This window comes from Oryx dammah, unplaced genomic scaffold (genome assembly GCF_014754425.2).
Source record: "Oryx dammah isolate SB20612 unplaced genomic scaffold, SCBI_Odam_1.1 HiC_scaffold_4, whole genome shotgun sequence".
Taxonomy (NCBI): Eukaryota; Metazoa; Chordata; class Mammalia; order Artiodactyla; family Bovidae; genus Oryx; species Oryx dammah.
This window is the reverse complement of record NW_024070188.1, coordinates 82730235-82757193: the sequence shown is the minus strand read 5'-3', so window position 1 is coordinate 82757193 and position 26959 is coordinate 82730235. Positions and strand designations below refer to the sequence as shown.

Sequence of the window (26959 nt, the reverse complement as noted above, 5' to 3'; positions counted from 1 at the left end):
TCGAACCTGGGCCCCCTGCAGCAGAAGCACAGAGTTTCAACCACTGTACCGCCAGGGAAGTTCCTTACCGTTCTTAATTACATAAAACATTCTAGAGGACTTGCATGAATTCTTATAACGAATGATAAAGACAAAATTAAGATCTTCTAATATGGTCAACAAATATTTGTTAAGGGAGCCAAGAACATAATGGGGAAAGGGCTGTCTCAACAACAGGTGTTAGGAAAACTGAATAGAGCAGAAAAATGAAGTGAACCCCGTATCTTACACCACACACAAAAAGCAACTCAAAGGGGGTCAGACTTAAGCCTAAGACCTGAAACTATCAAATTCCTAGGAGAAAAATATAAGGAGGAAGCCTCTCAACATTGTTCTTGGCAATGATTTTAGCATATGACACCAAAAGCAAACAGAGAGAAAAAAAAAAAAAAAACACGTGGGGCTACATCACATTTAAACATTTCTGCGCAGCAAAACGGACAATCAACAAAACGAAAAGGCAACCCATAGAACGGCAGAAATACCTGTACAATCATGGACAGATCTCCCTCACTTTAGGTTTTAAGCCACTTTGCTTTTACAAAAGGCCTACATTAGTACCTGACTTTCCTAGCTGAAAGGAATCAAGTTTTTCATTTTTATGGAAAAAGATAAAAAGCAGAGACAGCATTCAGTATTTGTTTTGCAGCAAGACGTCCTAGGGGCAGCCTCTCACCTCAAGAGCAAGACCGGTGTCACCAGGCTCCTCCGCCAGGAGCTACACTCTAGCACCGCAGCACCCCACTCTATGGTTCGCACTGTCTCTGAGCACCTGTGCTTTATCCCTATCTATCCAGACATTTTACGAGCAACATGTGTCCTCAGGTAACTGCTTCTTCACTTTGCTCCACTGGGGCTTTCAGAAGGTTTCATAGGAAAGCTCTGCTTTCAGAGTGGGGGAAATCTGTATCAGATAAGGAGTTAACACCCCAAATATATGCAGAACTGACATAACTCAATGAAGAAAAAAACAAACAGTCCAATTTTAAAACAGGCAGAGACACCAAATAGACATTTTTGCAATGAAGACTTTCAAATGACCAACAGGTACATGAGAAGTGCTCAGCGCCACCGATCGCTGTTTGTTGTTTAGTCGCCAAGTTGTGACGGACTCTTTTACGACCCCGTGGACCGTGGCCCACCTCTGTCCACAGGATTTCCTAGGCAAGAATACTGGGAGTGGGTTGCTATTTCCTTCTCCATAGGATTTTCCTGACCCAGGGATTGAACCTACACCTTCCGCATGGCAGGTGGGTTCTTTACCACTGAGCCACGTCAGAGAAATGCAAATCAAAACCACTCACAATGAGAGAATCCCCTTGTCGGTCCAGGGGTTGGGATTCAGAACTTGACGCTTTCACTGCCAGGGCCTGGGTTCATTCCCTGATCAGTGAATGAAGATCTTATAAGCCAGTGGCACAGCCAAAAAACAAACCAACCAACCCACAATGAGACAACAAGATAAACTCACATCTGTAAGAATGGCTATTATCAAGAAGACAACAGGTTGTATTGGCAAGGATGTGGGGAAAAGGGAACCCATGTGCATTATTGGTGGGACTGTAAACTGGTTCAGTCACTATGGAGGACAACGTCGAGGTTTCTCAAAAAATTAAAGAGGAAACTACCGTATGATCCAGCAGTCCCACTTCTGGGTATATATCCAAAGGAAACAAAAACAGATTATCAAAGAGAGATATGCCACCCGCCGTTCCTGCAGCATTATTCACCGCAGCCAAGACATGGAAACAGTGGAAGTGTATCAGCAAACGAGTGGGTAAGGAAGACGTGAGATACAAACACATATGTATGTACACACAGACTGGAGGGGAGAGTCTGGTTTATCTGCTTCTCGCTTTGGTTCTTTCCTTTGATGATAGGGAAGGCGCGGCACAAGATGCACCGACGTGAAGAACTAGCTGAGCTGAGGAGAGGGCGGGGGCAGGAGCCCCAGAGCTGCCCCCCACGCCCCCAGGGCTCTGTCTGGGTGGCTGGGAGGTGGTACGAGCAGGGCGCTTCCTGGACTCGGCACCTCCAGCGCCGCACCTGTGGAGAAGCCTCAGGGAAGTTAGTAAACGGAAGCCGATCGAGGTCATGGGTTGAGCAGCTCAGATCCCACCACCAAAGCCTCCTCCAGGAAGGACAGCAGACCATGCGGCCAGCCGGGGTCCCCACGGATGGACGGATGGCAGGACGCTGACTGCAGCATGGAGGCCCTGCTGAGGGCGTCTGAGGCACGGACTCCGCAACAACTTGCGAAGAGACAAAGAGTTAAAGAGCAAATGAGTAACGTCTGATAAAACCACTACAGGGTCTCTTGCTCCAGAACTAAGACAGCTCAGTGCCCTGACGCCAGTAGGTCAACATGGCCACTGCACAGGCTCAGCTGCGAAATCTGTTTTCACTTCTCAGGTTTGCTTACTGGCTACACGGCTCACATCCATGAGACGGGGTCCCAGGAGCCCATAAACAGTGGGAATTTTCCGTAGCATACACAAAGGAATATCCAACAGGAAGACAAAAACAAAATAAAAATCCCCCAGGACTTCCATGGTGATCCAGTGGCTAAGACTCAGTGCTATCAATGCAGGGGGCCCGGGTTCTATCCCTGGTCAGGGAACTAGATCCTACGTGCTGCCAACTAAGACTCCCTGCATGCCACAGTTAAGACCTGGTGCAGCCAAATAAATTAAAAAAAGAAAAAAATTCCCCTAGGATGCTGTGTGGACAGATCGACAAAGCCCCCTTCCCCCGACCGAGGGAAGCGTTTCACTGGTCTGAACACAAGAACTGCCCAGAAGGCTGTAGGGACAGCAGCCCATCGGTCAGCGTATCACTCACACCCCAGGACAAGAGTCTTCTGGAATGGCAGCTTCCAAACTCTTCTTCTGGGTGACCGCCATCTCTAAGACTTCTGCTTTTACAGAGGAAAAAACCTCTTTCGCGCAGAGCTCAAGGCTTTGCTGAATAATGAAGTCAAGTTCAAGGCTGAGCACACAGCACAGCCAAGTTCAACCCCCAACAGAGAACAGCTCCCGATAAAGCCAAGTGAAGTGCATGGCACTGCTGAGGAAAGAAAAGAATCTGATCCTACCTGTCTCGGGACACACACCTGTGCTACAGGTCACTTTGTTTCCAAAGTGAGTATTAATACTTTAGGGTTTATAATGTTTATCTCAAACATGGACCATAAAACCTTAGTCTGCTCTACCCCTATTTATCTGAGGGGAAACTTCTTAGCAAAACATCAGGGGCCATGTGTAATTTTATAAATGGCAATCCAATTAGAAAACAAAAACTAAAGGACTATCACCATAAACATCCAAAAGACACGTTCATCATAGAAGTTCAATAAGTATTTGCTGAATTAGTGACCAAATGAGTGAGAAGGAAAATCAACCTGCCTTTACACTCACTAGAGTTGAACTACACAAATCTAAGGATACGATGTCCTATTTACTTATTCTACATAGTATTTTCCAAGATTCTGATATTAACTGTTCTCTTTTCTAACCTATGAAATGCTATATTCTGCAACTTAAACATATAAAATTTTAACTACAAGTAGCACATGTGTAGGCTGGAGTCTTTTCTCCTCAGTAAAAACTATTTTTGACCCAGCAAACAAACAAACAAAAAAACCCCAAAGCGAAACCCCAAAATAAAAACAGATCAACACCTGTGCACGTGTACACTTGGGTTTACTTTTCCCCTGTACTAAAACTGAGGCCATTTCTTAGGCCTAAATCCCTGTTAACTGACTGGCTAATGATTTCTCACCCAGAGATAACAGAGCCTTTGGCTCGCTCAGGGGCCAGCTCCGCTGGATACCTAGCTGTCTGTTCAGAACACATTCTGGAACGTGAGCTTAAACGCCCAGGAGACATGACTTCTCCTCAGTCATTTATAGAAACAAAGGACTTATCGGTGATAATATTTACAGACTTTTTCACGTTGAAAACAGAACACAGTTCCCTGTGAGGACGGTAAGAATCCATCTGCACGGAGGATGTGAGGCAAACAAACAGGGGGTTGCATGCAGACAGGACGGAGCTGCAGGTGGCCTCGCTGCCCTCAAGGACCAGCTCCTCCCAGGAGAAACGCGATGAAGGCCCAGGTGGTAATGACGCCGCAGACTCTGCAAGACAAGGACCCGGCTCAGCGACCTGGCCCGTGTGGAGGCCGCCCCCCCCCCCCCCCCCCCCCCCCCCCCCAGCCCCCAGCCCAGCGGGAGAGGCTGGCGCGGGCTCCGCCCCCTTCTCCCCTCCCGCCTCCGCTGCCCACATTCTCTCGAGGCTGGAACGGCCCTGGGGCCCTGGGATGCAGAGGGCATCTTCCCTGGTGGCTTACGTTAGCGGAGGAAAGGCAAAGGGGCTGCTGAGCAGCCAAGCATTTTTTCTCTCTCCAGAATTTTCAGCATTTATTTTAATGGGACTTTGTATGAAGATTTCATTTAAATTTAGTTGTCACCAAAATATCTTGCCTGTTTTGCTAGTTTCATTGCCTATTATCGAAACATTTGCCCAGGCTTCCATCTCTGCAGATTATACTTTTCCCATGGTTACATTATTTAACATTTCTTTAATTTCATATATGTAGATACTCAAAAGGAACATCTACAAATATGGTATTTTTTTCATATGACATCTACAAAAAAAGACATCTTATTTCAAAATAAGAAAAGTTTAATTTATAAACAAACAAGTAGTATTAATGCATACACAAGCCACAGCGAATAGTTTCTTGGGATTATACCATAAAGAACTACTTATAGGCCAACGGTGTGGCTTGCATGGAGAAGGGAATGTCAATCCAAGGCAGTATTCTTGCCTGGAAAATCCCAAGGGCAGAAGAGCCTGGAAGGCTACCGTCTCGCAAGAGTCAGAGACGACTGAGCGACTCCACCACCACCACCACCACGTGGTTGACACAGAGGGAGTTTTTATGCCAACGAGACAACGACGACATGGTTTTCAGTGGATCTGGCCCCTATCGGGAATCTGAAACCTTTGAAGCTCAGTTAAGAGCAGTCCCATCTTCCCAGTTGCTCAGGCACCACACCCTGGATTTAAACTTGACCTTGCTCCTGTCTGTCGGCTCCCACTTCCACCACCCCCATCACTCCTGTCACTGAGGGGCCCAAGCTGCAGGGGAGCCATGTGTCCTGGTGGCCTGGCTTCCTGAAGACTCCTGGCCTGTGTCCCCCAGTGTCTTAGTGAGCAGCGAGGCACCGCGGCTTGCCAGGACTGTCGATGGAGACCCAGCTTCCCCAGGTCCTCACCCAGTGCCCTCTGCTCCATCGGGACCTGCCGGCCTTTGCGGCCTCGCCTCCTGCTCCTTCCTCCCCGTCTCAGTGGCTTCTCGCTACCCCTCGACAACACTAGGAGGCCCCACTCAAGGGCCCCCCTCCCCGCCAACCCCTCTGCCTGGACGGACACTGGTCCCTCCACTGTCCGTGGGCTTGGCTCACTCCCTTCCCCTCCTCGCCAGCCTTCCACGAGGGCCCCCACCTTCCCCTTCGAAGAACAACCTCCCCCCAGGCCACCCCTCCTGCCTCCTGACCCTGCTCATTTCTCTTTCATCACCTACCAGACCACGCAATTCATCTGTTCATTGTCTGCTACCTCCCACTAAATCCTGAGCTCCATGATAACAGGGGCTTGGGTTTCATTCACCGATGAAGCCCTGGAACCTAGGACTGCTGCTGCTGCTGCTAAGTCGCTTCAGTCGTGTCCGACTCTGTACGATCCCATAGACAGCAGCCCACCAGGCTCCTCCGTCCCTGGGATTCTCCAGGCAAGAATACTGGAGTGGGTTGACACTTCCTTCTCCAATGCATACATGCATGTTAAATCGCTTCAGTCATGTCCAACTCTGTGCGACCCCATGGACAGCAGCCCACCAGGCTTCTCTGCCCAGAGGATTCTCTAGGCAAGAATACTGGAGTGGGTTGCCACTGCATTGCAGATGCTTGAGCAATTATCTGCTATTCCCTACAGGAAGGGCTTCCCTAGTGGCTCAGATGGTAAAGCATCTGCCTGCAATGCGGGAGACCCGAGTTTGATCCCTGGGTCAGGAAGATCCCCTGGAGAAGGAAATGGCAACCCACTCCAGTGCCCTTGCTTGGAAAATCCCATGGACAGAGGAGGCTGGTGGGCTACAGTCCATGGGGGTCGCAAAGAGGTCCACCAAAGAGGTGCTCGTCTACGACCCCTTCACGACACACCCCAGCCAGCAAGCTGTGTCGACTTGTTGGGGATCACCAGCCCCGTGAGGCAGGCTCCGTGCCGGCCACTTACTGTAGCAGGCAGTTGATGTTCGGGGAGTGTCTCCAGTAGCGGTACAGGGAGATCCGCAGCGTCGGGTGGCACTTGTACTCCTTCAGGATGCTCCGCGTGCTGCCAAGGGAAGGGCGCGGTCAGGGACATGGGGGCTGGGCCTGCTCCCTGGGGGCTGGGGCGGGCCGAGAGCCCAGGCACCTACTCCTTGAACTTATTGGTCATGAGCAGGAACTGGCTCCGCGTGAGCCTCCTGACGTCGAATTTGCAGAAGTTCTGAAACTCGCGGTAGACCTGCTGCTCGCTGACTCCTGGCCACTTCCTGACGGTGAGGATGAGGATGGGGGGGCGGATGCTAGGGGAGTCTGGGCCCGCAAAGTTCTAGAAGACAGGGAGGAGAAGCAGAAGAGATTTCCCACAGCTCCTATGGAAGGGAGGACCACCCACCCAGCTTGTTCTAGAAGGCAGGGAGGAGAAGAGATTTCCCACAGCTCCCATGGACTGACCGCCCACCCAGCTTGAACATCCTGAAAGAGAAACTAGGAAAGGGGCTGTCTGCCAGGGGTGGTGGTGGTGGGAGAGAAAGAAGGAACAAGCGAGGTCACCTTGCTTCTAGCAGGGAAACACGAGAAAAAAAAAATAACAGGCTCATTGTGAGCACCCTTCTCGACTCTGAGTCTGGCTGCTGTCAGAAGCCCTAAAGAGAGCCCAGAGGAGCATGCTGCGTCCTAGCACGAGCCTGTCTCCCTCCCCTACAAAGAGCAGAGTGAAGTCTACTTACGATTTTGGGGACCCCGGCTCGGATAAGATTCACCTGGTTCACGTAGGGCGCCAGCACGTCCAGGTAGAGCGGGAAGCTGGGCTCAGGGATGGGAACAGCGCTGTGAGGGCAGAAAACGCCCCAGCACTCAGCCTACCGGCACCGTGCCCAGCCCTTGGCCACAGCTGGGGCCTGGGGACAGCGGGGCGGCGCTGCCTGACACCACCCTCCTACCTCTCCTCGTAAGCCCTAGGGCTTCTGTTACTGGACATTCCCCCCACGACCAGCAAGCTCTCAGCATAGCCCCAGCCCAGGGGGAGCATCCAGGGGTCAGCATCTGCAGGCGACACGTCGGTGAACACCTCTGGGCTGACAAACACCAGCCACAGGTCAGAGAATGAGAGGCAGGTCGCCTTTGTTGCCCCTCGAGAGGGCATCACCCCCCACTTTGTCCAAAGGGCCGTCCCTCCCCCCACAGTCTGGTTCTGTCACCAGCCCCCACCACATGCCCGAGAAAGCATGGGCCATGGCGTCAGGCGGGCCTGGGCTGCCACAGAACCCCTCTACACCAAGGAGGGTGGTTAGGTGGTAAGGAGTAAAAGAAATGAAGGAAGCGAGGCCCAGGTACCAGGGCACCAAAAGGCTCCACTGCTCCCCGCTGTCAGGGTGCAGGGAAGACAGAGATGGGGGGCAGGGAGGGGGTGGATTTCTTAAGCTATCAATGTCTCACTTAAGCTACAAGCTTCACACCGGGATGTCACGGGCTATTTTATGTACAGTGCACGCGTGCTTAGCCGCTTCAGTCGTGTCCAGTTCTCTGCGACCCTATGGACCATGGCACGCCAGGCTTCTCTGCCCATGGGATTCTCCAGGCGAGAATACTGGAGTAGGTTGCCAGAATGGTGAAAGTGAAGTCGCTCAGTCGAGTCCGACTCTTTGCGAACCGTGGACTGTAGCCCACCAAGCTCCTCCGTCCATGGGATTCTCCAGGCAAGAATACTGGAGTGGGTTGCCATTTCCTTCTCCAGGGGGTCTTCCCGACTCAGGGATCAAACCCAGGTCTCCCACATTGCAGGCAGACGCTTTAACCTCTGCACCACAAGCTGCTGCCAGTATGGTACCCTCTACCAAAATGGACAAGTGCAGGGAGCACCCAGACGAACAGGGTACAGTCTGAAAACGTTTAGGTCAGCCCCAGAGAACACGACTTTGTTTGGCTCCTGCCCTGGGCATGCTCTATCCTACCGAGCACACGTGTGTGGCAAGGGTGGTGCTGCTGAGCGTGAGGCACACGTGTGCAGCTGGTGCCCACGAGCTGAGCCCTGCAGGCGTCCAGGAGGCTGAGGCCCTGAGAACACACAGCTCCAATTCCAGGTTGGGCTTTTAAGAACCTCCCCTGCAGATGCCTTATCCCAGGTCCCTGGCCTCTCCCGCAGCCTGACTGGGACCCAGGCACGGATTATCTGTCCCCGGATCAGCTCTGTTTTCTCAGCTGACTGTGATTCACATGGTATGAGGAAATAGGAGGGTAATCGATGGAGCAGGCACATGGTGCTGGGAGCTCTGGGCCGGGGGCTGGAACCCGAGCCTCGCCCACGGCCTGGCCTGACAGGGGCTTTTCCCAAGGCCGGGACAAGAGGCAGGAAGGCAGGGGCCAGCCCAGGGGTCGGGGGGAAAGGCCACCCATGGAGGCGAGCTGCCCGCCGCTCATGAACGTGTCGTTTACACGTGTCCTCCTCCTCTGGGAGAGCGTGGGCGCCTCGAGGCCCTGGCTTATTCCCGACCACGGACCGGTCACGGGATGAGAGCAACACTCACCTGTGTACCTTCCACAGGAGCAGGTGCGCCACTTTCAACAGAACTGGAAGAGAAGAAGCTAGCAACGTGACCCACACCAAGGCGCGCCCGCCCGCCTTACGTGATACACAAAGTCAGGCTTTACTTCCAAGGGGCCGCCCACCTGGAAGTAAATCGGGGGGAGCCCAGGGATGGTGAGGGATTATTGCAAAGAAGACACAGCCCCCCCCAACTTTGGAAGGGGGTGGCGGTGCTCACCTGACCCGCACAGGAAGGCGTCGTACGCTGCTTCGTGGGGGTACTTGGTCTCCACTGCAGGGTTTCCCCAGAAGCATGAGGGACAGCGGTTAGAATGCAGCCTGGGAGAGGGCATGCCCCCAGGCCCACACCCACGTCGACCGTGCACACACAACCCACACACGGCTATTCCTCCAGAGACCATGACCCTTCTCCCAGCCTCACGCCACCCTGACCTAGACACCCCCAGACACACGGTGGCAAGAGCGCCCACAGAATCAGGAAGCAGAGGGCTTCCCAACAGACCCATGGACCCCGGGACTGCTCCTTTTGAGGGAGGGGTTACAACGTGGACAGGGCACCGGAGAAGCCCTACCCGGACTCCCCCCCACTTCTGCGTGGGGACCGGCCTGAGCGCCAGCATCTCAAAGCCGTGCCGACCATGTGGGAGCCCGGCCAAGGGGACCTACCGTACTTCTCACACCTGCTGGCGTGAATGATCACCGGCCCGGAGTTCTTGGTGGGGTTCAAGTCACTAGGAGAGAAGAAAATGGTCCCTCTGTGTGCTCCCCTCACCCTCTCGAGTTAACCAAAAGTGCCCTCTGTACTGGGACTACGGGGAGAAGTTGGGAAAAAACCTGCCTGCTGGTGCAGGAGACACAGACACGTAGGTTCAGTCCCTGGGTCAGGAAGATCCCCTGGAGAAAGAAATGGCAACCCACTCCAGTATTTTTGCCTGGAGAATCCCACGGACGGAGGAGCCTCGTGGGCTACAGTCCATGGGGTCATAATGAGTCAGACATGACTGTGCACACGCGTGTACACACACACACAGTAAGTACCAGGACTCCTTTTAAATCACAACAAACTGTGCTTCTAATAGAAAGTAAAATTTAAGCAAACAAAAACCAGGGATCTAGGCATGGGCAGATGGGTCTTGGTAACCCAGCAACAGGACGGATGAAAGAACAGCGACCCGAGAAGCTGCACCTGCATCCTTCTGAGCATCTACCAGACATGTGACCCCAGCCAAGGTGCCAGGACCAACTCCAGGCCGGCTCTGCCCTCGGGGCCTTACTGTCCAGCGCACCCTGGGAATGCAGTGCCCAAGGTGCTGGTCTTACAGGAGAGCCTTGAACCCCAGGAACTCTGTGGGGCTGAGTGGAGAGCGGACAGCACCAGGTGTTGGGGCTGAGAGAAGAGCAGACGGTGACGCGACAGAAAGGGCGGGCCCTGACCCATGATGCCGAGACGTGAGTGTGGCCATAGCCTGCAGTGAAAGCAGGGGGTGGGGAAAGAGCTCGGGTGATGTGTGGGGGCATCAGGAACCACAGAAGCACAGGAAATAAAGTAGGTCAGGGGCACCCAGCTACCAGGTAGGAGCCCCCAACACCTCGGAAATGAAAGGTAAAGGCCTCAGTGAAGGCAATGACTCGAGGATGCCAAAAAAGGAGGAGAGTGTAGGACATTCAGGGAGTAAAACTCACAGGACTAGACTAGAAGATACAGGAAGTCCAGCTCCAGGACACGTTCCAGGGCTCGGTCCTGGCATGTGGGTGAACGAGGGCAGCACTCAACAGGGAAATCTTCCTTCCATTTGATTCCCAACAAAATCTACTGGCGCCTCTCTATTCGCTTAGCGGCTGTGAAGCCCAGTTTCCTCATCTGTCAAGCGGCATGTGTCTGGGGCGCAAGGTGGCCGTGGATCTGCCCTGGCAGTGGACGTCTGGCTAAGTGTGGACGACACGCAGGGCACAGCCCCAGCTCCCCTCCCACGCGCGAGCTCGTGTAACCCTCAGGGCCAGCGTGGGCTTTCCGTGCAATGACTCCCTCTCTTCAGGTGGTAACACTGAGGCACGCAGAGGTTAAGCCGTTCTCTCAAGGTCATGCACAAAGCCAGTGAGCCACAAAGCTGGGGTTTAAGCCCAAGAGGTCTAGATGCAGCACCTGCAAAGATGCCGTCAGCCCGGCGCTGGGGTGGCAAAAATTGCTGCAGACATAGCAGCAGGCTTGACGGATGGACAAGGGGACAGGGGGGCCAAGCAGAAGGTGCCTGCAGGCCTCGTGGGGCAGGAACAACAAAGGACAGCAAGCAGGAGTCTGGAGCCCCGGTGGGACAGAAGCGGTCGCTGAGGCTGACGAGGTGGGCTCGATCACCCGGGGCACGGTTAGGAGGAAGGAGAGAGCTGCGGAGGGGCCCTTGAGAGATGAAGGGACGACAGGGGAGCACGCAGAGAAGAGAGGACAACCCTCACCAGAAAATAAGAGAGATCCAGGAAAGGTCTCAACAGAAGGGAAGGGGGAGTGGGGCCCACTGTGTCAGACCCCAGCGAGGCCCCGCCTCCCCCTGGTCCAAACACCTCTGTGCATCATCCCACCGGATGGGGAAACTGCGTGCCCTGGAGAGAAGACAACTGGCCTCGGGGCGGGGGCGGGGGCCGGGGTCTCTGAACAGACTTGCTGTACCAAGAGAAGGACAAGGACCGCAGTGGAGGGGTGGGGACCAAGGAGAGCGTCATACTTTCTGAGCTAGAAGAAGGGATGCTGAAGCCGAGGACGGACAGAGGAAGGGGCTGGGACATCGAAGGCGGTGGGGGTGGAGGGTGGGGGGTGCCGAGGAGGGGGGTGCCTAGGAGGGCGGTGGGCGGGGAGAGGAGGTAAGGCGTGGGGCCAGGTGGGCAGGGGGTGGAGCAAGGGGCGGGACAAGGAGGGAAGGGGTGGGGCCAGGAGGGCGGGCAGGCCGTGGGAGGACAGCCCTTCCTACCCTGCAGAACACAGGAGGGGATCCGATGTGATGGGAGAGAGGGTGCTGAAGGTGACAACACCACAGACAAGTCTGCAGGGGAGGAGGGGACGTTGAAAGATTCCCTGCTCTGGCTTCACGAGGACCAGGAGGTCCGTGTGAGAAAGGGAAAAAAGATGAAGCCAAAGAGGCCAGAGGAGACTGTCACGTCAGAAGTAAGTGATGCTGTGAGTAAAGAGCACCTCCTGGAAACTCGTAAGACGCCAGTGGGGACCGGGCCAGGCACTCATGGGCATGGCTGGACGACGTGACCAACAGAGACAGGTTCTTCCCTAGGAGGTCCCACTTCAACTGCCCCCAGCCACCCTCTGCACCCCAAACCTAGGCAGCGTATTAAAAAGCAGAGAGATTACTTAGCCGACAAAGGTCCATCTAGTCAACTATGGCTTTTCCAGTAGTCATGTATAGATGTGAAAGGTTGATGGTAAAGAAAGCTGGGCGCTGTTGGAGAAGACTCTTGAGAGCCCCTTGGACTGCAAGGAGATCCAACCAGTCCATCCTAAAGGAGATCAGCCCTGGGTGTTCTTTGGAAGGACTGACGCTGAAGCTGAAGCTCCAATACTTTGGCCACCTCATGTGAAGAACTGACTCACTGGAAAAGACCCTGATGCTGGGAAAGACAGGGCAGGAGGAGAAGGGGATGACAGAGGATGAGATGGTTGGATGGCATCAGAGACTCAATGGACTTGGGCTGAGCAAGCTCTGGGAGCTGGTGAAGGAAGGGGAAAGACACCAGCTGGGGAGGGAGGAGCCGGCAGAGCAGCCCCCAGCCACTCCTCCTCCTTGCAGACAACTCGTTCCCACTGGCACACCTCCGTGGTATGACCAGGCATGAGGGAAAACTGGACTGCCATTTCTGTGGGAAGGTCAGGAACCTGGCCAGGTACCAGGGTCATTCAGCCGCTCAGGAGTTTAATGTGCACCTACTGTGCCTCGCACTGTTTAGGCCCAAGAGAAAGAGTGCAAAGGAAGAATAAAACCTGTTCCCACGGAGCTTATCACTCCAACAATCAAACAGATCACAGGAGAAATAAAACCCTGGCCAACAGAAAACACCATGGTTCATGGGGTCGCAAAGAGTCAGACATGACTGAGCAACTGAACTGAAATCAAACAGCTCTAAGTTCCCGCCCAGGCCCCCTCCCCTCTAGAACAGGGTTCCTCGGCTCAGCACCAGTGACATCTGGGACTGGAGAATTCTTTGTGTTGAAGGTTCTCCTGTGCATCCTGGCCTCTGCTCACGGTGTGCCAGGAGTGCCCTGAGCTGAAACAACCGAAATGTCTCGGTGCTGCCAAAGGTGCCCTGGGGAACAAAACTGGCCCAGCCGGGAACCCCCGCTCTCTAAGCACCCCCCGAAAACAGCCTCCTTACCTGTTCAGGACTTCATAAACTTCTGAGAGATTTGAAACCCTTGGAAAATTGAGTTCCTGTAATTATGGAAAACAAATGAGGTAGAGTAAGAGAGTTGAGGTTTTGTTTTCTCTCTGCTTAATGGACTTCCCAGGGGGCTCAGTGGTAGAGTCCGCCTACTGTGCGGGAAACGAGGGTTCAGTCCCTGGTTTGGGAAGATCCCCTGAAGAAGGATATGGCTACCCAAACTCCAGTATTCTTGCCTGGAGAATCCCATGGACGGAGGAGCCTGGTGGGCTACAGTCCATGAGATCACAAAAAGTCAAACACGACTGAGCACGCAAGCACCTCAAGTATTACCAAGTGGCCACTAAAAAGACCTTGAAAACTCTGGGTCATCCTGTAGCTCCTCTCTCTTCACGCACACCTGGTCCTTATTCCTTAATTCTGATGACAGAGTACCTAGTGTACTTGCTTGGGACCCAATAACCCAGCCTAGAAAAAAACTGCCACATACATATATATACAATGGAATATTACTCAGCTATAGAAAAAGAAATGCATGAGTCAGTCCTAAGGAGGTAGATGAATCTAGAGCCTACTGCACAGAGTGAAGTCAGTCAGCAAGAGAAAGACAAATACTGTATATCAGCACATACACGGGGAATCTAGAAGGATGGTACTGATGAACCTATACTCAGGGCAGCAAAGGAGATGCAGCAAAGGAGAAAACAGCTGGTGCACACAGTGTGGGAAGGAGAGGGTACAACAGATCGGGAGGGTAGCATGGAGACAGATGTATCACCGTTGGAAAACAGACAGCCAGTGGGAGTTTGCTGTGGACCAGGGGGCTCAAGCCAGTGCCCTCTGACAACCTAGAGGGGTGAGATGGGGTAAGAGGTGGAAAGGGGAGTCAAGAGGAGGGGACATATGCATACCTGTGGCTGATTTATGTTGATGTATGGCGGATACCAACACAATATTGTAAAGCAATTGTCCTCCAGTTAAAAAAAAACTGCCACAAACACAACTCATACCATCTTCCTCCAAAGACAAGTGTTTAAGGACTCCAAGGCATCAGACTGTGGCCAAGGACTCATGGTCGCTGGGCTGTCTAAGGACCTGGCAGGTCACCAAGTCCTAGAGTTCACCTTATCTTCACTCCCTCAGATCAGCCCCCACGTCCTCCCCACTTTGCCCTCTGACTCGGTTACATGGAGACGGGCAGCGTCACAGCACACCGTCAGAGCTGCAAATATAGGTGCGAGCAGTTAAGTATGTCCCTGGGCAAAGATGTACCAAGTAACCCAGTCCCAGTTCTGTGGCGTCAGCTTAAGGCTCAATTTAAAACACTTGGTTTAACTTTTAAGCAGGATCTTACCTAGCTGGTGCTTCTCTTCTCCATGGGCAGTACACAACCCCAGCTGCACAACAGAAGTCACCTGGCAGCTGGAGAAACGCCGCTCCCAGCCCCTCCACACCAGAGGAGCTAAAAGTGCGGCCCAAGTATCAGTATTCACCTTCTCAGGTGATTTTGTTATCTGGGCTGAAATTCCTTGACCCAAATGCTCTGTAAAATTTTTCAAGTGGGGTCCCTGCCCCCCAACCCTGGCAACTTTTAAGCACATCGAAAACACGCACGAGGTATCTACCAAGCTCTAGAATAAGTTGTTCTGTTGACCCATCTAAATAAGCCCATGAACTAGACAGCAATAAGTCAAAGCATGAAAACTTGAATGAGGGAAAGAAGAAAAGATTACATATAAGCCAATATGACTCAGTTTAGTTCAGTCGCTCTTTGCGACCCCATGATCACAATAAAACAAAACAGGAATTGAAAACATCCTTGCTCCTCATCATTAAGGATTTCTGAATCTTAAACCAACCCAACATTACCCTTTGTTACAGCAGAAGTCAAACAGTTTCCCATTAAATTCAGACTATTGTCTATGACCAACCTTAGTCATGTCTGACTCTCTGCGACCCCATGATCACAGCACACCAGGCCTCCCTGTCCATCACCAACTCCCAGAGTTCACTCAGACTCACGTCCATCGAGTCAGTGATGCCATCCAGCCATCTCATCCTCTGTCGTCCCCTTCTCCTCCTGCCCCCAATCCCTCCCAGCATCAGGGTCTTTTCCAATGAGTCAACTCTTCACATGAGGTGGCCAAAGTACTGGAGTTTACTCACAGGTAGTCAAATAAAAAAACCAATATTGGCTATAAAATGTGAGAAAAGGGTTCATGGAACAATTTCTGAAAACAGTGAGAAAGCTAAATGTTCCTGGGACTAATGAAGTGTTCCTTTCCCAAAGGAGTTTAATTACCTTCCAGATATCCTTCGTCACATTCTTGGTGTCAATGAGAACAGGAAATAGGTTGTGGATATTCAGCTTAAATTCATCGTAGCTTTCTGAAGGGAAAGACCCAGGTAGTCAGAAGTGAGATCACTGGTAAAAATGGGAAGAAATTCTCCAATCTAGCTTGTCACCAACACTGGTTAGTAAAGCAAATAAAACAAAACAGGAATTGAAAACATCCTTGCTCCTCATCATTAAGGATTTCTGAATCTTAAACCAACCCGACATTACCCTGTTACAGCAGAAGTCGAACAGTTTTCCATTAAATTCAGACTACTGTCTATGACCAACCTTAGTTAATGCAGTTTGCAAAGTTGTAGACAATGGCAAAAGGGAGAAAGAGATATTACTGAAAAGACAAATGTGAAACCTGTAAATAACTGTTCAGAGAAAAATCCAGTAAGTTAAAAATTGTAAGTGTCTTGATAAAAATCACCTATTAATTTGCATATCTGTCAAAATTATACTGCAAACCTAAAGAGGTTCACTGCAAAACCAACTAACTGAAATCTCTCTGCTCACCCTCTCCTCACTAACCTCCCATTTCCTATTCCCTGAAGGCAGTGACCTTCAATTTTTTCCTTTGGTGTGTATTCCCACCATTGCTAAACAAAGCTTATGCTGCTCAGTGGTCTCCCAGTTTGGGGCATTAACTCTAGACCCCCACAAGGTGAGAGGATCGCCTGCCCCACCCTGGGCCACTCACCACCCCCAGCATCTACACATCACTCTCCACGGGGCCAGCTGGTCGCCTCCAGGGGCCTTTCGGCCACAGCTTTTGTTTCAGCAATTTCTTTGTTTGCCTGTCTGCTTAGTTTGGGGGGAGTGATTATTTGACCCTTAATTCTTCCCCAAATCTCTCAAGATGCTCAAACTGAGGTGTTTTATTAATTCATGTCCTAGAAAAATCTTAGGGAAACTGTTCACCCCTTTCCAGCTACGCTAGTGTTTCCTAATACCTTGGCCACCTGATGTGAAAAGCCAATTCACTGGAAAAGACCTTGATGCTGGAAAGACTGAGGGCGGGAGAAGGGGGTGACAGTGGATGAGATGGTTGGACGGCATCATCGACTCAACGGACATGAGCTTGAGCAAACTCTGGGAGATAGTGGAGGACAGGCAAGCCTGGTGTACCACAGCCCATGGAGTTGCAAAGAGTGGGATATGACTGAGCGACTGAACAACAGTGTTCTCTGTGCATTATCAGTTCATTTAATCCCCAATTCCGATACTAATACTATTATCACCCTCATTTTACAGACAAGGAAACAGAACAGCTACATTAAAGTAACTTGCTCAAGATCATGAGTAACAGGGATGGAATGAGGATTCAAGCGTGACTCTTGAATGCAAGCTGCTAACACTCCATCACACTGCAGTGTGTCCAACAGCATCCATCGTGGAAAAGACCGGGATAGCCATTAGACAGCACGGTATAGCCACTGAAATGATTTCAGGTTCAGTTCAGTTGCTCAGTCATGTCCGACTCTTTGGGACCCCATGAATCACAGCACGCCAGGCCTCCCTGTCCATCACCAACTCCCGGAGTTCACTCAGACTCACGTCCATCGAGTTGGTGATGCCATCCAGCCATCTCATCCTCTGTAGTCCCCTTCTCCTCCTGCCCCCAATCCCTTCCAGCATCAGGGTCTTTTCCAATGAGTCAACTCTTCACATGAGGTGGCCAAAGTACTAGAGTTTCAGCTTCAGCATCATTCCTTCCAAAGAGCACCCAGGGCTGATCTCCTTTAGAATGGACTGGTTGGATCTCCTTGCAGTCCAAGGGACTCTCTAGAGTCTTCTCCAACACCACAGCTCAAAAGCATCAATTCTTCGGCACTCAGCTTTCTTCACAGTCCAACTCTCGCATCCATACATGACCACTGGAAAAACCACAGCCTTGACTAAACGGACCTTTGTTGGCAAAGTAATGTCTCTGCTTTTCAATATGCTATCTAGGTTAGTCATAACTTTTCTTCCAAGGAGTAAGCGTCTTTTAATTTCATGGCTGCAGTCACCATATGCAGTGATTTTGGAGCCCAAAAAGATATTTCAGGTGAAAGTGAAGTCACTCAGTGGTGTCCGACTCTTTGCGACCCCGTGGACTGTAGCCCACCAGGCTCCTCTGTCCATGGGATTCTCCAGGCAAGAATACTGGAGTGGGTTGCCATTTCCTTCTCCAGGGGATCTTCCTGACCCAGGGATCAAACCCAGGTCTCCCGCATTGCAGGCAGAGACTTTAACCTCTGAGCCACCAGGGAAGCTCTGGTTAAGGACATAAATAAATGCTTTGGGTATGTGGGAAAAAAGCCAAACGGAATAAAATACATCGTGTGGTCAAATATGTAAAAGCCAAAACAAAGGAAAAAGCAGGAAGTGTTAAGATTATGTGTGTGTGTGCGCGACCGACTCTTTGCGACCCTATGGACTATAGCCCGCCAGGGCCCTCTGTCCATGACAATGAAACCCAGATCTCTCAAATCTCCTGCATTGGCTGGCAGGCTCTTTACCAATGCGACACCTGGGAAGCCCATGGAAAAGCCACAACAGAAGAAAAAGCAAAAAGTGTTAGAATTACAGCCATGATTAAAGGTAAGTTTGTTTCTCCTGCACATCTCTGATTTCACCAAGTTTTACAACAAGACTGAACAACTTCTGTAATGCGGGGGGGAGTATCAATCAAATATAAGCTTTTCTCCCTGAGAAAGTCACCTGCTGCTGCTGCTGCTGAGTGGCTTCAGTCGTGTCCAACTCTGCACGACCCCATAGACAGCCGCCCACCAGGCTCCCCCGTCCCTGGGATTCTCCAGGCAGAACACTGGAGTGGGCCGCCATTTCCTTCTCCAATGCATGAAAGTGTAAAGTGAAAGTGAAGTCGCTCCGTTGTGTCCGACTCAGCGACCCCATGGACTGCAGCCCACCAGGCTCCTCTGTCCATGGGATTTTCCAGGCAAGAGTGCTGGAGTGGGTCGCCATTGCCTTCTCCGAGAAAGTCACCTAGTTCCAGGAAAACAGTAACAGGCACAGATGCGCCCAACCTCTCTGGAAATCCAATGCCTGTAGGGGCTGCCTCAGGGGCACAAAGCCGGGCCGATCCCTCTGCCCGATGGCAAGCTGAGGTCAGAGGAAGGAGAAGGATGGGTCGGCCCTACCTGGGAGAGGCCGGAAGAGCTTCTCGTGGAGATGCAGCAGGTCCATCATCATGTTATGTCCCACTAAGGGCTACTTGGAGGAAATCGACAGATGAGAGAAGGGAAATTTTAAAAATACGAACGCCATAGACTAACTGCTGTCTCTGGCAAAGGGTGTAGTTTTAAAACCCACTGCATTCTTATGACATGGTTATTCCATCCCTACTCCCATGAAAGGCAGCCTGACTGCTTAAATGCTAGAAAGGCAAACCAGTGGGTCAGAGCAACTTGAGGCCCCAGCCACACTGGGATCTAAGCTGTGAAGCGACACACGCGGTCCCCAAGCAGTTTTAGGTCAATTTGTATTGAAATGCCTGTGTGCCCGAAAGGAGCAAGGGAATGGTAATATTTCACAGGGACAGTCTTTCCCCAAATTAGTCTATCATGACTTTGTAAAAGCAAGGTTAGATCTACAGAGTTAGTTAACAAAAAGAAAGCACTCATTTTAAGGAATCTGAGTTTACTGTTGAAGGACTCATCTGTCTCTACAGTCAGATACAAAACACCGCGAAAAGACTAAGGAAAGCGAATTCTCTCCCTACCTTCCGGGCTTTCACCAGCATCTGGAAAAACACAGAAAAGCCCCTCGCAGAGAGAAGGATCTTCTCCTTCCAGCAGCTCTCTCGGTCACAGGAGGTGTTCTCAAGATACCAGCGGTGCTGCGTACTCACCTTCTTTACAATCACCTGAGAGCAAGAGGAAGAGACAAGCTCCCACATCCTGGGAATGCTCCCAGGCTCCACTGCTGTGGTGCACACGGGTTTAGGCTCTCCCACAGTATGTGGGATCCTGCCGGACCAGGAATCAAACCCATCTCCTGTGATGGCAGCTGGACCCTTTACCACGGAGCCACCAGGCAGACGACCCGAGGCCTCTCCGGGGTTCCCAGGTGGCGCTGGTGGTGAAGAACTCGCCTGCCAATGCAGGAGACGTGAGAGACACAGGTTCCATCCCTGAGCCGGGAAGATCCCCTGGAGGAGGACATGGCAGCCCACTCCATTCTCCTGCCTGGAGAATCCCAAGGACAGAGGAGCCTGGCGGACTACGGTCCATGTGGTCGTGAAGAGGTGGACACGACTGAAGGGACTTGGCACGGAGCATCCCGGAATGGGGTCGAAGAAGTGGGAAGGAGTCGGGGGAAGAGGCCTCTCACAGAGGCCAGACTCGGCCACACGGGAAGGAGTCGGGGAGAAGACCCTCTCACAGAGGCCAGACTTGGCCACACGGGAAGGAGTCGGGGGAAGAAGCCTCTCACAGAGGCCAGACTCGGCCACACGGGAAGGAGTCGGGGGAAGAAGCCTCTCACAGAGGCCAGACTCGGCCACACGGGAAGGAGTCGGGGAGAAGACCCTCTCACAGAGGCCAGATTTGGCCACACAAGGAAGAAATGATGGGGGCTAGCCCCCCAGGTGGGAACTCACCCCTTGGTCTCTCAGCACCGTCCAGATGTCAGGGAGGGCCTTCCTCAGTACGAGCTGGACCTCGAAGGCCTGGAAGCCTGCAGCAAGGAATCAAGGCTTGCACGGAACCACGAGAGACCCTGGCAGGGGGGAGAAGCCTCACAGACAGCAGCCCCAGAGAGATGGAGGGAGCACGTGGGAAGACAGCTCTTCACTGTCCCTAGGCCGAGTGACAGGGGCGGCCCGGCATGAACCAGGGCAGCTTTCTCTGAGTCTCTGATCTCAGGGCCACTCTCAAACGGAGGACCCCAAAGAGCCTTTGTGTGTGTGGGTTACAGGTCTTGATGTCCACCATGTCAGAAATTAAAACCATACACATGAAACTAAAAACTGTAAGGTTTGAAAAATAATAAACCCCTTACACTTTTGCCTATGATTGTGTGACACGACGCACTGGTTATCTGGGGAACGTTGGTTTCCTGAGTTATACACACCACCTTCCAAAGGCTCACATACCATATGATGCCATCAAGAGACCCTTGTACATGTGGCCACTCATCTCATCAGAAAGGTCTCATAAAGCTGTCGAGCTAATCATGAGAGAGGAAGTCTTCTCAAATTTCAGTTTCTGACTGAAAGCTCAAATTTCATCTCTACTAAACACTAGGGATTAGTTTCCCTGAAAACAAGGCTCACTTTTTTCACTTGAGAAGATGACTGAAAATACCCACGTCGAAATAACCAGTCAGTTCCTTCAAGTAAAAATTATATTCCTTCAGGGAATTCCCTGGCAGTCCAGTGATTAGGGTTCCTTGCTTTCAATGCCAAGGGCTCAGGTTCAATTCCTGCTCAGGTGACTTAAGATCCCATAAGCCTCACAGCATGGCCAAGAAAAAAAAAAATTACTTTCATTAAAAAAAATTTAAAAAATAGAAGGCAGCTAACTCAGCTCTCAACACAAAATCTTGCCCAAGTGCTTTTCCTCGAGGTAACCACTGTACTTCAGGAAGCAGCAGCCATATTTCATGCACATTTATTTCTTCTATACTTCTACTGATGCATAGAACGTTGTAAAAGATGAGCAATGAAATGTTGAAATTTAATAAAACTAAGAATTGTTATTTCACTCACAAGGTTCTTAAGTCACAATTTTTTTTAAACTGGAAGTGGCAACAAAGAACATGAGTGCTGTGTGGCCAGATGCTCCCACGCCCACCTGTGTGGAGGCACCAGGGGCATCACTCACAGGGGCTGCGGGACCACCAGTGCAGATGGCACAAGGACAGCAGCAAGCGGCAGCCAAGTGATGTTTTCATAACCATTCTGACCTCATGGACCCCGTGGAAAGGGTCTCAGAGACCCCTGGGGTCCAATGACCAAGGCTGAGAACTGCTAATGTAGGGCAGCAATCCCACACTGTACTGTGGGAGAAACATTCAGAGATTAACGCAAGTAAATAAAGGAAGAGTCCAAGGGGCACTAAGGATTGGGATGAAAAGGATGGTGCTGAGTGGAACCTGACTTCCTCAACCTCCAAATTCAGAACAGGCGGACAGCCCTCCAACCTCCCACTCAAGGTCAGAGCTCCATCTAATCACAGGGACCACGTGTCTGCTGGGCCGATGCCCAGGGCCCACCGGAGGAGAAGGCATGCTCCCCCAGGTGACAGTGTCGGCTCCCAGGTCGGGGGCCGCCCCCTGCCTACCGGCGATACCAGGGAGGGTCATCCAGTCCCCTTCCTCCGCCAGGTCCAGCCAGCGTGTCACCTCGTCAATCACCACCTTGATCTGGTCTTTGTCCAGAGAGCTGAAAACGGGCACGTGAGATAACACTAATGCGGGAGGGGATCCAGAAGGCGCCCGTGTTCACCCTGTGATCCTGGCAAGAAAACGGAGCCCAGAAAGACCATTTCTTTTCCGAGTCTTGTGTCACAAGAGGAAACCAAACACCTGGCCTCCACCCTCGGGTCCGTCCACAGGGGCATGTCCCCCTCCTGCTGACAGGCCTGTGGGGGAAGGGGCTGGGAGACAGCCAACACTAAGGGACCCTATTGGGTCTGTCTCCTCAGCACCCCTCTCAGAGGTGGAAAAGCACCATCTGGTGAAGAACGGAAAAGAAAGGAACTTTGGTAAATACATCTTCTCCTGCATTAGAAATACAAGAACACTGTGTCATGTGGACAAAAGGAAAGCCTTTTCTCCAACGTTTGAACATAACAGAAGATTAAAAATTCAAGTTGCTTTTCCCTTCCAAAGCAGTATTTTTATATAAAACCAAGAACAAGGATAAAATTCCAACATTACATAATGATTTGGACCAGACAATCATAACATTCCAGAATTAAAAGCTGTCTAATTTAACCCTCTCACCGATAAAGGCAAAGAATCGAAAGCCCAAGGAGCTTAAAGGACTGGTTCAGAACCACACAACGCTCAGCAGACCTGGGCCCTGGTGGCCGGCTCCTTCTAGCGCACAAGGCCACTGAGCAGGCCTGGCCCAAGCCCCACAGCATGACCGGGTTAACACACAACAACAGGCACTGGAGGACAAAGAAAAGGCAGAGACCCTGCCCTCGGGGAGCACAGCAGATCAAACTCATGGGGCAGCATGCCCGAGCTGAGCCACGTGGCCACATGATCAAGGTCACCTGTGACTTGCCTTGAAAAACTCTAAGGCTCTCACAGGAAGTCCCATAGAGCCATTTTCCCCCTCTAGCACTGGAATGGAGTTCCTGCCTCTTTGAGGACCAATAAGAGTCCGTTCTTTTGCCCCTTCGTCCCACGCTATGCAGTGAGAGGTTTCTGATCTCAGGCGTAGGAACGGCATACCAGCACTCCAGGCTGTCATGTGTGGCTGAGCTCAGCTTAAGGGGACGGTATGAGGTCACCACGTCCAGCAAAGCCAGAAACACACCAGCAACAAAGAACCCCACAGAGCAGCCGGAGAAGCGGGCTTTACCTGCGAACTTTCCAGTTCCCAGTCAGGATGTTGTGCTTAATTTTCTTCTCCTGTTCTTCGTTCATATAAGGGATTCCATTTTTGAGAAACTAAAGACAGGGAGAGACCAGGAAACGAGTCAGTGGCATCCTCTGTGCGACAGCAGAGAAAGAAACCTTTGTTGTCTGCTTGTATGTGACCAAGTCAGAAGGGCGACAGGAAGCAGACTCGGACCAGGTGGACACCCAGCCCCTCAACCCTCCGGGCCCCCTCCTCCCAGGCCATACCTTGTTATAGTCGAAGCCATACTGATTCAAAAACTGAACACTGGAAGCCTGGAAAGAGAACTCTGAGTCCAAAACCCCAAATGTTGTAGGGAAGAGGAAGAAGTTACAAGAATGAGCTACATACCTAGAAACAAAAACAAAAGACAGAGAAAAAGACAGAAAACACTTTTAAAATTCTGGCTCATGGAGCAGACTTCCGAGTGGGCTCCTCCTCATCCTTGAGAAGTCCACCTGACCCCTGAACAACACAGAGGTTAGGGGCACCAGTCGTTCTTACAGCCAGAAATCTGAATATAATTTAGAGCCTGCCCTAGGTCTAGTCACAGGCCCTCTGCACCTACAGACTCCACTGTGGATCATAGAGTACCACAGTGTGTATTTAGTATAAGCAGACTCAGGCAGTTCAAACCCTGTGTTATTCAAGGGTTCACTATATTTGAATGCCAGCTGTGTTTCAAGTACTATGACTGGTGCAGGGGGCCAGTGAAAAAAGGCAGACAGTCTGACCCCCATCTGAGAGAGAGGGGCTGCCATTCACATCCTTTCTGACCATTGAGGCCTGGAGCTACGTCACCCTCATTGTAACACTGCTGACTGCAAGCCTGAAGATACACACAGGAGAGAAGGACGAATGGCAAGGGGCACTGAAGGTCTGGGGGTGTTGGGAGAGGCCCCCAGGGATGGTGCTGCTTTGAGAGAAGGACCAGCCAGCATCTGCAGGGGAGGCGGGGTGGAGGGCCCGGAAGCAGGAGAGACTATGGAGCATCCAAGGCCAAAGGGGTTCAGAGCCGTAAGCAGAATTTGAAGGGGGAACAGGTAGAGAAGAGAAACAGGCGAGAGCCAGGTGTTTTGCCAAAGGTCTTTATACATACTTGTTCGACTCGCCTTCAATACTGGAGAACACAGACAATCCTAGAAGAGTAACAGTGGACGGAATGAATACCAAGAGAAAAGCTACCAGAAGCTAACTCAAAAAACATTCTGAACATATCCCCTCTAGCACTGGAATGGGGTTCTTGCCTCTCCGAGTATCAAATTAAGAGTCAGTTCTTTACACCCAAAGTTACTACATAGGCTTTAGGATAACTTCTCAAAAAGAAACAAAGGAAGGAAGAAAGGAATGAAGGGAGGAAGGGAAAGAGTCAAAACAGGAGAACCGTCAAACTAATTCACACAAATTCCTGAAATAATTGTAAATGGCTGTTCAAACACAGAATATTGACACTTACAGTTTTATTATTTTTTAGTTTATTAATTTTTATTGCACTATAGTTGCTTTACAAGACACTTTTTATAGTTTTAAAACAAGAAGAAACACTAAAATCTATGAAGATTTATACAGTGAATAATTTTTAAATGTTTGTGCTGTTAAAAAAACCACAAAGTAAAAGACTTTGAAGAAGGGGGAAAACAATACGAACGTATTCAAGTGCTGTTTCCCATACTTTCAAAGAGGCCTCACAATTAAGAAACATATCACAGCAGAAAAACAGCAGGACTTCCCATGTGGTACAGTGGATAAGAAAGTGCGGGCCGATGCAGGGGTCATGGGTTCGGTCCCTGGTCTCGGAAGATTCCACACGCCTCGAGCAACTAAAAGCCTGTGCTCTGCAATAAGAGCATCCTATGCTCCAAGGGATGCACAAAGAACAGCCCAGGGCACTGCAACTAGAGAAAGCCCTCCAGCACAACGAAGATCCAGCACATCCAAAAATAAATAAGAAAACAGCAAAGGACAAATAAATAAGAAAACAGCAGACAGACAGCAAACACACACAGGTGTTACTCATTCACAGGAAAAGCAGCAATCAGTAAAACAGCTCAGGACCTGTTTTTTTTTAAAAAAGTTTTACTGAAATACAGCCATGCTCATTCATTTATGTATTAACTACAGCTGATTCCCTATTAACAAGGACAGCACTGAGTTGTTGTAACTTCATAAGTAGACCGTATCACTCACAAAACCTAAAATATTTACTTTGGTCCTTTACAAGTACACCAAACACATACACTCAGGAGTGCACAGGAATATATAAGAGCTAAGACAGTCAATGAAACCGTGTTTCATCACATACAAATGGCAACCAAAGCACTCATCATTAGGAGACAGAGCCAAAAGATACAGTTAGGAGTGCTAAACAAATAAGTTACCACATGTAAAGTAGAGAGCCAGTGGAAATTTGCTGCATGATACAGGGTGTATGATCAGGTGCTCCGTGAAAACTTAGAGGGATGGGGTGGGAGGTTCAAGACGGAGGGGACATTCGTATACCTATGGCTGATTCATGTTGATGTATGGCAGACACCGATGCAATATTTAATTTCCTCCAATTAAAAAAATTAAAAAAAAATTTTTTTAAAAAAACTGAACCGGAAATCTGTATAAACTGATATAGAAAGAGCTCTAAAGCCCTTTGTGGTGGGGGGGGGTGGAGATGCAGAACAACATATTTATAGTATGATCTTGCTATGTATGATTGCTTAAAGGAAACATACACACTTTCCCCTTGAAGATGGTCCCGGTGCCTTAATGTTGATTCTGGCATGGAGATCAAGTTTCTGCTTATTCTGAAAAGTCTCACAGGCACGACATGGACAAAAACCAAACGAGCATGCAAAATGACAGCCAGTATCTAAGAACGGCGCCAAAGAGGTTTTACCAGTAGGAAACAGACAATTTTAAAAAAAGTTTTTTCTTCAATAACTCGTAACAAACAGCTGAAGATTAAACTCACCGATCTGACAGATGGTGAATTGCTGAACACTCTGACGGGTCTTTAGATACCACTCTGATGGCAAGTCAAACAGACTGTGAAAAAAACAGATGTCTCAGTCCAGAGGCAAGGAGATGCTATCAAGGCAGGAGCCTCCACGCTGGGTTAGCAGCTCTCAACCAGGGCAGCGCTTTCCTTGTTACAACTAGGGAACCTGCCTTTTGTGGAAAGCCAGCCAGGTCTGCAAACCCCCACACAAAAAGCTGTCCTGCCCACCCGCTGCCAACAGGGTGCCTGCTAATAAGTAACACCGGCCAACCAGGGCACAGAAGAGGCTTTCCAGCCCAGCTCTAAGGCAGCTTTAGCTTTACCTGATCTGCTGGGGCCCAGACAGGTTAGAACGAAGGCCCGTGAACTCTATGTCCAGACCTGCAGGGGAGGCAAAAAAAGACAAGAGTCCCCAGGCACAGACTATCGCAAGGCTCGTCATGCTATGAACGCTGCAGGTGGCAAAAGTACTGGCTCACCTTCTTGGCGCTCGAGAAGCCAGGTAAGGTCGAGAAAGGAAAACAGAAGGAGCCAAAGCGAGGATGCCAGGCCACCCCATTCCACCTGGACTACACGGGGGCTACGAGTGAACTGCTGACCAACATCCCACTGCCCAAACTTGAGGAGTCCCACTGTCCTTCCGAGGGGCCCTGCTTGAGTCTCCTGCGGCCTGGAGACCACCCCGCCGGGCCTCACCTCTCTCACACGGTCCCGCCCGAGAACCATACCTTCCCCAGGCGCGCCGGCCAGCCGGC

At 50.9% G+C, this 26959-nt stretch overlaps 1 protein-coding gene across 1 annotated transcript; it reads right to left on the bottom strand.

Moving 5' to 3' along the window:
• Nucleotides 1-3697: 3697 nt before the first annotated feature.
• On the bottom strand, nucleotides 3698-26959 carry PNLDC1 (PARN like, ribonuclease domain containing 1). Its single transcript, XM_040238925.1, has 18 exons — nucleotides 26528-26959; nucleotides 26178-26251; nucleotides 24315-24354; nucleotides 23443-23566; nucleotides 23177-23265; nucleotides 21924-22024; nucleotides 20240-20316; nucleotides 19361-19504; nucleotides 18780-18849; nucleotides 15595-15680; nucleotides 13287-13342; nucleotides 9582-9646; nucleotides 9133-9186; nucleotides 8896-8938; nucleotides 7099-7198; nucleotides 6523-6698; nucleotides 6339-6437; nucleotides 3698-4177 (listed from the first exon to the last, which is right to left on the bottom strand). Exons 1-18 carry the CDS (start codon nucleotides 26644-26646, stop codon nucleotides 4114-4116), a joined length of 1581 nt encoding a protein of 526 aa, XP_040094859.1. The 5' UTR covers nucleotides 26647-26959; the 3' UTR covers nucleotides 3698-4113.